Source organism: Limulus polyphemus, unplaced genomic scaffold (genome assembly GCF_000517525.1).
Source record: "Limulus polyphemus unplaced genomic scaffold, Limulus_polyphemus-2.1.2 Scaffold342, whole genome shotgun sequence".
Classification (NCBI taxonomy): Eukaryota; Metazoa; Arthropoda; class Merostomata; order Xiphosura; family Limulidae; genus Limulus; species Limulus polyphemus.
Genome location: NW_013665952.1, coordinates 595,232 through 606,322, shown reverse-complemented (window position 1 = coordinate 606,322; position 11,091 = coordinate 595,232). Strand labels below are relative to the sequence as shown.

The following is an 11,091-nucleotide window of genomic DNA, read 5'->3' as shown; positions in this document are numbered from 1 at the left end:
TTGTGTGTGTTATACTAATTTGTGTGTGTTATATTAGTTTGTGTGTGTTATACTAATTTGTGTGTGTTATATTAGTTTGTTTGTGTGTTATAATAGTTTGTGTGTGTTATAACAGTTTGTATGTGTGTGTATGTTATATTTGTTTGTGTGTGTGAGTTATATTAATCAAGCTTTCAAGATCATATTTTATAATTCTGTTCCTGCCCAAAATTGCAGTTTTAGGTTACATCCAACTAGCTAGCAATTATTAGGATATGACTGGCTGAAAAGGGGCATAATTCACGTAAGTTGTGAAATTTGAAAGGAGATTAATACAAATATACAAAGTATCCACACCCGTAAATACTTAAAACCTCGAAACCGTGAAATAAATGAAATAGAGTGTTACACAGTTACTGCTATGTCTAGTTAAATAGTGATCCCAACTTAAATTATAAACAGTTAGACTTTGAAACTTACTTGAATAGTGTGCACATAGTAATGATACGTGCCAAATATTGAACGTTTCATTGATCAGACGTATAAAATAAGTTAAATAATACTTTCGTGGTAATAATCATACTTCATCAGTAGACACTAAAAAAATATTACATAAGGGATGTTTAACGTTGCAATTTGTACTGTCGTAACGTTAATAAAACGTGCGCATGCCATGAATCATGAGAAGAATTATACATACTGCAGGTTAAAATACACAGTATGGCATGTGAACTTTAAAAGCAAGAAATGAAATTATTTGTTATTCTTAATTTTGGTTTTATTTACTCTTAAAACAGAATACTCTCGGGGATGCTGCGCAAGCACATTAGTTACACGTATCTAATAAATGTAACTGATTAGATTTATAGCTTGGCCTGTATACAACGTGTACCGTAATCAAACACATCTCAACTAAATTAGACGTATTTATAGACTAATATATATACTGCACTTATATTGAATTAAAATATAACTAAGTGTTCCTAGTCGTCTAAATGCAGTTGAAAAAGGAATGTCATTTCCCACTAAAAGCGATTTTGCTCCATTCCAACAGAAGAAAATGAATTGGTGTTCAAACGAAACTACTAAACAATATTTCCATCAAAAGCTTAGATTTTTTCAATAGTACATTACTTAAATAGGATGTGTATATAAAAAAATAGCTGTATTGCACCAGAAGAATAACATTTTCACATAATGATTTACATACAAGTAACTTAGAATATCAGATCTATACGACTAGAGTTTGTTCTTAACACTGAAAGCAGGTCCGATCTAATGCACGCGCTCATATAACTCGTCATACTAACCGTCATACAATTTATATTGCGATAATACTACGGTTTTATACATATAACCATTATTAGACTTAATAGCAGCGACGTGTTATGCAATCAGAAATAATGTTTAAAGGCAATTTTCTTAAAAGCATCATTTTTTTTTATTCTTAATTTAATTTTCTCCTTCTGTAAATGAACGCTTCCGATGGCTATGCTTATACGATTCACAGAGAAGCGATACCTATGATTTTTTTGTAATTTTACGCACTCAGGATTGCCTCCTTCGGTGGCTAAGAGGAAAGTCTTGGAGCTTATAACGCTAAAATTTGGGTTTCAATACCTGCGATGATTAGGGCACAGCTAATCCATTATGTAGCTTTGCGCTTAACAACAAACACACAAATCCTTAGTGGCTCAGCCGTAAGTCTAAAATCGCTAAAAATCGGGTTTCGGTACCCGCTGTAGGCAGGGCACAGATAACCCATTATGTAACAACGAACAAACAAATCTAGCTTTAGACGATATTATGCAGCAATGGAAGAATAGGTAAACTTGCACGAGTAGTAAGTAGTAATAATGGATCACACTTTAGTTGTCATATACTGTAGAGTTCAACTTGAGTGTTATTACATCTACAAAAATCATTAGTTTGGATTTGACGCAAAAATTAGTTTCTTCTCTTGTAAGGCTTTATACAAAATACTTTAAAATGAAACTACGTTATTATTTTAGGAGATACTTTGTTTGCCTAAATTACCTAGTATTTGACATATATGCAATATCTGTGAACAGTTCTTTCAATTATTCCAAGTCTACATAAATTGTTACTGACATATCACGTTTATAAAATGCTTTATTACAAGATGGCAGCGTTGTGATGTAGAGGAAACACTGTTGGTAGGTTGTCCGTGTTCATGTGTTTGTTTGGCTAACACATTGTTCACATGCAACAAACATAAAATCTAAAGGAAATTTTTGTTTGTTTATTTGTTGTTAAGCACAAAGCTACACAATGGTCCATCTGTGCTGTGCTCACTACGGGTATCGAAAACCGGTTTTTCTTTTATAAGCATTTAGACTTACCGCTGAGCCACTAGTAGGCAAGAAAGAATATGTAGACCTTTAGACCTGGTTTACAAAAAAATATTGCTCTTCTTTGAGCACAAGAAGTGTCAGAATACATCAGAAAAGCCTTAGGCTCTTTAACCCTAATAAAGCAGCTGTTACTGCACTATGGTCTGTTCCGAATAATAGATTGCGATCCTGAAGCTAATGTTGGTTATTATCGAGTATTACTTTCTTACTTGTTGTGGTTTGTTGGTGTGTACTGACAAAAAATGTCACGATATCTAATCAAAAACACCTTAGGTGTGAAAATAAAGTGCGACGAAAAAAGGATTGAGCGTGCGATTTAAAAGAACGAAATTAAAATTGGCGGCCAAAGTAGCAGCAATATGTTAACAAATCTCAAGAATTAACAACATATAACCAGATCATTTTGTTTATTTGTTATTAAGCACAAAACTACACAATGAGCTATCTGTGCTATGTCCACAACGGGTAGCGAAACCCGGTTTCCAGCGTTATAATTCCGCAAACATACCGCTGTGTCACTGGGGTGGGGGCTAACCAAATCTTAAGAACCAGCAACATAAAACCAGATGTTAAAAATTAGCTATACATAACCAGATCTTCATAATTAACAATAAAAACAGAACTTAATAATTAGAAATATGAAACCAAATCTTAAGAATTAGTAATACATATGGTTAGATCATACGAATTACCACCGTATAACCAGATCTTAAGAATTAGCAATATGAAACCAGATCTTAAAAATCAGAAAAGTATAACCAGTTCGTAATAATTAGCAATATAATATATAACTAGATCTTAAGAATTAGTAATGCGTGTGATTAGATCATACAAATTGACAATGTATAAGAATTAGAAATATTTAACCAGATCTTAAAGAATAGCAACATATAACCATATCTTAAAGAATAGCAACATATAACCAGATCTTAAGAATTGGCAATATATAACCAAATCACGGGTGATTTTGTGGGTTTGGGAATTTTGTAAATTCAACTAATCGCTTTCTGTTTACAAACACAAAACAAATCACTTATCAATTACGTAGATATGTATTCTCTAATGAGTGCCATCATTAGTTAATATTTGTCTATTTTCAATATTTTCATATTTATTTTTAGGTTATTTAATAAAATTAACTGAGTAGTTCCACAGCATTACTAGTTTAGTTGTTATCTAATGCTGTCATAATTGCACGTTTCTCTATCGTTATTTCAATAAAAACAAATAATGTTTCAACGTTTTCATGTTTTCAGGAAAGATGGTTTATTTTGAGTAGAAAAATTAATAAAATCAAATAACACAAAGGTTGAAAGGATAGTAAATAATCTTTAGGAGAGAAAAAAAAACGAACGACTTCGTAAACAAACAATGTGTATGGTATAGTTTTTTGAGGCTGCCGTATTAGATTAGGCCATAGACTTTGGAAACTGTCCAAAAGGGATCTTAGGTAGTGATGACAGATGCTGCTGATGACAAACTATCAAAATTAATCCCATACACTGTATGGATAAACTGTCGTTTATAAAGTCTAAGGTTTAGGGCTACACTATGACAATTATATAACTATATCAAAAGTCTACATGCTTCTCTGTTCATTGCATATTTTAGAGAAATCAAGATTTTTTTTATTAGTGAGTTATTTTCACTAGTTGATAAAACAGCCAGAATTCCATATATCGTTGTAAAACTCAAAACCCAAATGTTAGTTTTAACCATATTAATTATTTAGCAGAAAGAGTATTTACGAGAACGATATGTTGAATTTAAATTTAGAGGAAATATTCCTAAGATATAATTCAGATGTCCACATGAACTGAATGTAAGATTCATGAACTGAATACCGGATTTTGTAGTTATATTTCACGTGTATTGAATGAGTTTAAGATGTTTAAAAATGGGAGTTTTGTCCTCTAAAATATGGGGAAATCCAACAAGGGATACCTTTCTCTGATTTATTATGAAAATAATACAATAAACTGACATTGTTAAAAGCCAGTTGCTCAAACTGATATTGTTGCAAATCAAATGTTCTAACTGATGTTATTACAAGTCAAGTGCTCTATATGAGTGATGTACGTTTGTGTCGTTAGTTTCTTATATACTTCCCATATGAAATCAGTGTGGTATCTCTCGTTGGATCATTCTCTATAATGTAATGTGCTTCACCTGGTGTTGTTGAAGCTAGTCGAATCTCGACTAGTAACGAAAGAAATGGTAAATTAGGACACATTCTGAAATCTGTTGTACGTTATAAGCCTATTCAATCATCGTTCCCTCTTCCTACCTTCTAGTGTATTGTCAGCGGTTGGCAGCCATAGTTTTTTTAGTGACAGCCACATTCCCTTTCGATTTATATTGTTGATAGACTTTAGTGATAGATGTTTTTCAACGCCTAGTCAGAAACGGTATTCGTAAAAAAAGTCCCTACAAAACGTACATTTGCTATTTTGCCCCTAAAAGACTAATCATGATATAATATTGTTTCTGTTTTTATGGAACTCAATCCGTCACCTGACTTATTATAAGTCATGATAATTACTGGAATGCTCTATAAAAGTGCGGGAGAGTCTTTATAAGCTGATTAATCAATCAAATACTATGAACACTTACTATACATCAGCAAAATCATTTTTATTCTTTGAGTCTTGCTTATAAATAGGGGTGATTATGATTTAAATTATCCTCAATTTTGTATAACATGGAGTATAAAGTGAAAACAAAATCTTGGCTTGGGAGGGTAATGTTAAATAATTTTCCTTTCAACCCTAGGAACCATTTTTATAAAGGGCTTAAAAGTTGACAAACGAAGATATGATCTGACTTTAGACAAAAATTAATGTTAGTTTCAAGAAACTGGATTAATCTTGTTCATTAGAAATCGCATTTGTTAATACTTGTGGACAAATCCTAATAGTATTTGATTTGCTATGTAATTGAAATTTTCAACCTAAATTGTCAACATACACATGCATACTTAGACTGAAGGGCCAGGTCAGAGACCACTAGGTTTTAGGTGTAGCCGTCCCTTTTATAACGTACCCACAACTCAAAGTGCGAAACGTATTCAGGAGAATCACGTCTCGAACCACAGACCATTCGATCAACAACCCGACAGTTCGCCCTGTAGATAAACAATATTATTTCATTACTTAATCTTCAGCATTTTAAAAGCCATGTGTAATTTTATGACCATTCTTTAGTAGATATTTCTACCGAACTTCTTTTATAGCTGCGTTAACCCCGCAATATATATATATATATATTAGAACGAGGAAAGCATCGTGCGTCATATGAGTATCCTAGCAACAAGAGCAGATGTTCAATGTTTATGGATTGAAGTGTTAAGCTGAGTTATGTTTATAGAGGTCGAGGAGCAACTAGAGGGTTCTAGTTTCTTTACGCATTTACTATTCGTAGACGGTGGTGCGGGTGGTGGCTTAAGCACATAGAGGTTCTATTTCAGTTGCACAAAAACAATGACTTAAATTGTTCTTTTGTAGTAGTAGAATTTTTATTCTGTACAGCTACAAACTACATTTATCACACTAGCAGAAACGGGGCACAGCCCTACCTCCACAAATTTATACCTGGAGGCTAAGTCCCGTATGTTTCAAAGAGCACGTTTTTAGTCCAGGAACCACATAAACTAAAAACAGCAGAAACGGGGTCACAGCCCTACCTCCACAAATTTAGACCTGGAGGCTAAGTCCCGTATGTTTCAAAGCACAAGTTTTTAGTCAAGGAACCACATAAACTAAAAACAGCAGAAACGGGGTCACAGCCCTACCTCCACAAATTTAGACCTGGAGGCTAAGTCCCGTATGTTTCAAAGAACAAGTTTTTAGTCCAGGAACCACATAAACTAAAAACAGCAGAAACGGGGTCACAGCCCTACCTCCACAAATTTAGACCTGGAGGTTAAGTCCCGTATGTTTCAAAGAGCACGTTTTTAGTCCAGGAACCACAGGTTTAGTGTTATTACAGTAATATGAAAGACGTGTTTATTAAAACTATGCTAGGACTAAATCAGTGAGGTCACGTGTTTATATCATAAACAAATGTTCATCTAAAACCTAATTAACGTGACATCATTTTCATTGAATAAGTATAGAACTGACCTTAGCAGTTTAGCTATTACATTTGTTCATTATATCAAAAAGCTTGCAAAACAGTGAAATATTGTGAGTCAAGGTGCAAAGTTTTTATACTTACATCTTGTAGTAGTGTAGTGTAGTTCAGTAATATTGTTGATTACTAGGTAATATGGTATAATGACGTAAGTTTAATGGTTTATACTTACATCTGGTAGTAATGGTTGTAATCAATATAAAGTGTAATTCAGTAACATAGTTGATAACTGCGTGTTATGGTATAATGATACAAATTTAATGGTTTATTCTTACATCTGGTGTTAATGGTTGTAACCAATGTAAACTGTAGCTCAGTAATGTAGTTGGTTACTGCGTGCTATGGTATAATGATACAAATTTAATGGTTTATACTTACTTCTGGTAGCAATGATGGCAAATGAATGTGTATTCCATGATTGTAGCTACCACATCCGTGTTACTGTAAAAAATTTAAGTTTAACGATTCGGATTTAGATCTCTGATTGTAATGATCTAAAAGATTTTAAGTACAGTTCGTAACCAAAGCTCGGTAGCCTATACTTTTCAAAAAGTAAAAACAACAGAAATAGAATGTAGGTGCAATTCATTATAACAGTTTCTCATTTTATAAAAAGGCCCCAGGGGCACAGTGGCATGCCTGCGGACGTACAACGCTAGAAGCCGGGTTTCGATACCCGTGGTGGGCAGAGCTCTGATAGCCCATTGTGTAGCTTTGTGCATAACTACAAACATAATAAAAAAATTATAAAAAGGTGCGTGTCTGTGCACATCTGCCACTATGCATGGTTAAGACAGTGTAATAAACTAAAAACGTAACTGAGTATATGCATATTTTTTCATTCAGTGTTATTATTTTTGTTATCTTGTTCAAATTAGAACACTGAGTAATTACACCCTTATGAACAATGAATTTCATAATCTGTGCGAACAGATTGGAACAATTTTACGCCATTTGAATGCTGTAAACATACATTTATATCAGAGAACCTTCTTCTGAATAAACAAATAAATACTGTTCAAAGAACATCATGAGTACGTTTGATGGCAGTTATTAAATGCGTGTATTTATTTTATTCTACTTTAAATAATATTCTAAGTACAGATTCAGTCAAAACACAGTATACTGTAATGAAGTCATTTTTGTTACTCATCTTTAGAAAAATAAGATCATGTAGTACTGCTATCAATTCTTGGAAATAAAAGTCAGTTTACAGACAACCTTTTCTGTCAGCTATCGTCAGTCACACCGACCCTCGTGAAGGAAGAGCAAGAGAGACAGGGTGTTGAGAGAATTCACGTCCCAGATGGTTTTCTGTATAAAAAATTGACCTTACTGTGCTATATGGGGCTCGAGTTTCCAAAAAAAAAATAATCATGCCGACGAGAAGTTAACCGATACAAGGACATCGACAGTGATAACAGTGGTTATCCTTCGCTTCTTTCACTGTAAGAGCATAATAAAAATACAAGGCCGCACATTTCGTTATGATCTGTTACGTACGTAATATAGGTCCCAAGGAACTTAGACGATATCAACTTTTATTCTTTTTTTTAACAATTAAGATTTTTTTTTATGTGAGTCTGCCATGAAATAAAGTTAAATGCGTTGGCCTTGTAAAATATGTAAAAATTATTTCATTAATGTTTGTTTTATAGCAAAGCCACATTGGGCTATCTGCTGTTGGGGAATCGAGACCCGAATTTTGAAGTTGTAAGTTTGTAGACTTACCGCCGTCCCACCGGTGGACATTACACTACTGAAGCTTGCATTTACCAAAAACTTTGTAAACAAAAAACAAGAAGAAAAAAAAAAGACTTTGATGAGCCAGAAAGAGAGTTTAGAGGTTTTTTTATCCACAAATATAGTTATTTTTACATAACCTATAGCCTTACCGATGGTAGTAATGACAGTGAGCGAGTAGAGAAATGCTCCTGAGAATGACCACTGCTGACCAGCCTCCGCATTCTTACCGTCGTAGCCATCCCTGACTGCCGTTATTAGAGCCGACTGGAATTCCCTGATTTCGGAGGTTACCGATCGGGTCCAGTTTTCCCGGTAGAGTATGTTGTAATTGGACGTGATATCCCATAGTCGTTTCACCATCTTTTCCCTCATTTCGTTCACTTCTCCCGCCTTTTCTTTTTCGTAGGGAGCCTCCAGTGCCCGGAACGCAAAAGCGCCCATGATGCTGTAGCCGACCACTAGACCACATAAACCGACATGCGAGAACATGAAGGCCGTGAACTTGCGACAGCACGTCTTGCATTTGTTGACCGGCGGACGTTTCTTCGTAGGATGATGTCCTTCTCTTCTACTTCTGCGAGAAGACCTTTTTCTCTCTATTGGCATCACAATAACAGGTCTAAAAGCAATTTAGTCTAGTCGTCTGTGAGTCCTTTTTAATAAGTAGGACGAAAATTAACATTTTTTAGAAACGCAGACAGAATACTTAAGACGCTCATTCACAAGACATTCACTGTACTCCAGTCTTCACAGAATAAACCACATGGTCTGCGATATACAGATAAACATCGCACTATAGTGTAGTCAACGTGATAGCCTTTCATTGCTGTCGCCATCTGTTGGTTAAATGTTTAGTATAATATAGCCATTGTATAATCTGTATGCAAGATAATACAATGAGCCTTTGATTGCAGGGAAAAGAAAGAGATTAAAAGATTCATGAAGAATATAATACTGAATTAACGCACGTCTAAACAAACTGTTCATTGCAAATTGATTTTTAATTTTGTACTAAGAAAAAGTAATTTTGTATTAAGAGTTCGCCTATAATACAGTTTACCCTTACACAACAAGCAAAATATAAGATCCACTATATACAATTATTCGTTTTTGAAAATTACCCGTTATTAGCACATTTCCAACTGTACGGATTTAAGAAAAATAACTTTTAGATACAAATTCAGATTTTTTCTTTAAGCCCATATGAAACTTTGACTTATTTGACGTATAATACTTAATCATCGAATGGCTTTTTTAAACCTTTTCTGTATTTAAACGACGACCAACCTAACACTAATACATAATTAAGCAACTGGAAACCAAATTTACTCCTTCAAAGTCTCACCATAGTGAGTCAGCGGTAATTTTACGGACTTACAATGCTAAAAATCAGAGGTTTGATGTCTCGTGTTGGATAGAGAGCACGTGGCACATTGTGAAGCTTAGCGTTACAAATAAAACGACAACCTACAAAAAATTGAAAGTATTCGGATTTATTTACAAAACAACCATGAATTTTTTATTTTATTTTATCAGTATTCTATTATTAAAAAATACTGTTATTAACCTTTCATACCATAATTTCCTGGAACACCATAATAATATATGTAATTAAAATTTCCGTTTAAAAATTTGGTCTACTCGTTGTATTTTTGCACACAGTTACTAGAGAGCTATCTGAACTAGCAATATCCAATTTTCAAGTTATAGACTAGAGGAAAGGCAGCTAAACATACCATCCACTGCCATTTCTTGACCTACTCTTTACCAACGAAAAGCGGGATTCACCATCATATTTTAACTCCTTCACAGCTGAAAGGGCAAGAATATTCAGAAACGAAATTTGAACTCGCGACTCAGAGATTGCGAATTGAGTGCCATAATCACTAAGCCATGCCAGGCCATTATAAATCTAGATACATAACATTCAATATGTATTAACGTACACATTGTAGCTTTGAGTTTTCTGTGTGTATCTCTTGTACTAATTAATCTAACAAACTTCAAAGTGGTTATCAAGATTTTGCGGCCACGGGCTGCGAACAATGAACCACTGGACTTACAGTCAGAGACTACTAATCAGTTCACCATGCAATACAGAGTATTATTAACATATATAATCTGGAATCAAATAAGAATGATAATTATTCTGCTTAGCGCCATCTGTTGAATATTATAGGAAGCTAAAAACCAGAAGGTTTAAAGATGTTGTTCACTTATCATAAACCAATAAAATTCATTATTTAACAACAAAAAAATCAAAGGGATGAAAATATTCTCATGAAATAGAGGTTGCTACAGGATTTTGAATCCGTGTATACCTCGAAATATTCCCCGCACCTAAAGATCTGGGTGCGTTATAAGAATGGCAGTCAATCCGCTATCTTGAGTGGTGGATAATAGGTTGCTGTTGATAGGCTACCTTCCCTCTGGTCAGTAGTTCACCTTATTTTACTAAGGTAGATGACCTTAGTAGCTTTGCCATAGATACATATTCACTAAAATGCACCTTATTTTGATATATATTGTTTGTAATTACAATATTCGATCAACGTATTTTATTCTGAAGTTACCATCAATTATTTTGCAGTGACATATATTTATCTTTGAACTATGTTTGATGGTAGTGAATAACTCAAATAAATAAATAAATAAATCCTTTAAAAACAACTTAAAAACTGTGCGTAACGATATAAAATGAAGAAATTCTAGTCAATATGTATATTATCCATGTGTTTATGTATTCCAACGAACAGTAAGTTTGAATACTTATTAGAATACGTGTGTGACATTTGAAATCCGATAAATTTTACCCATCCATAACTATCAATGAATATATATTTATTCAGTATTTTTCAAA

The 11,091-nt window shown here is 33.8% G+C and overlaps 1 protein-coding gene across 1 annotated transcript in view; it reads right to left on the bottom strand.

The window, feature by feature from the left end:
- LOC106457532 (TWiK family of potassium channels protein 7-like) overlaps positions 1-8,975 on the bottom strand; it is a 32,951-nt gene extending 23,976 nt beyond the window's left edge. The window contains exon 1 of the mRNA XM_022383516.1: positions 8,381-8,975. Coding sequence (XP_022239224.1) covers positions 8,381-8,837 — 457 coding nt within the window. The 5' untranslated portion in view covers positions 8,838-8,975. The remainder of the gene's footprint in view (positions 1-8,380) is intronic.
- Positions 8,976-11,091: the final 2,116 nt, after the last annotated feature.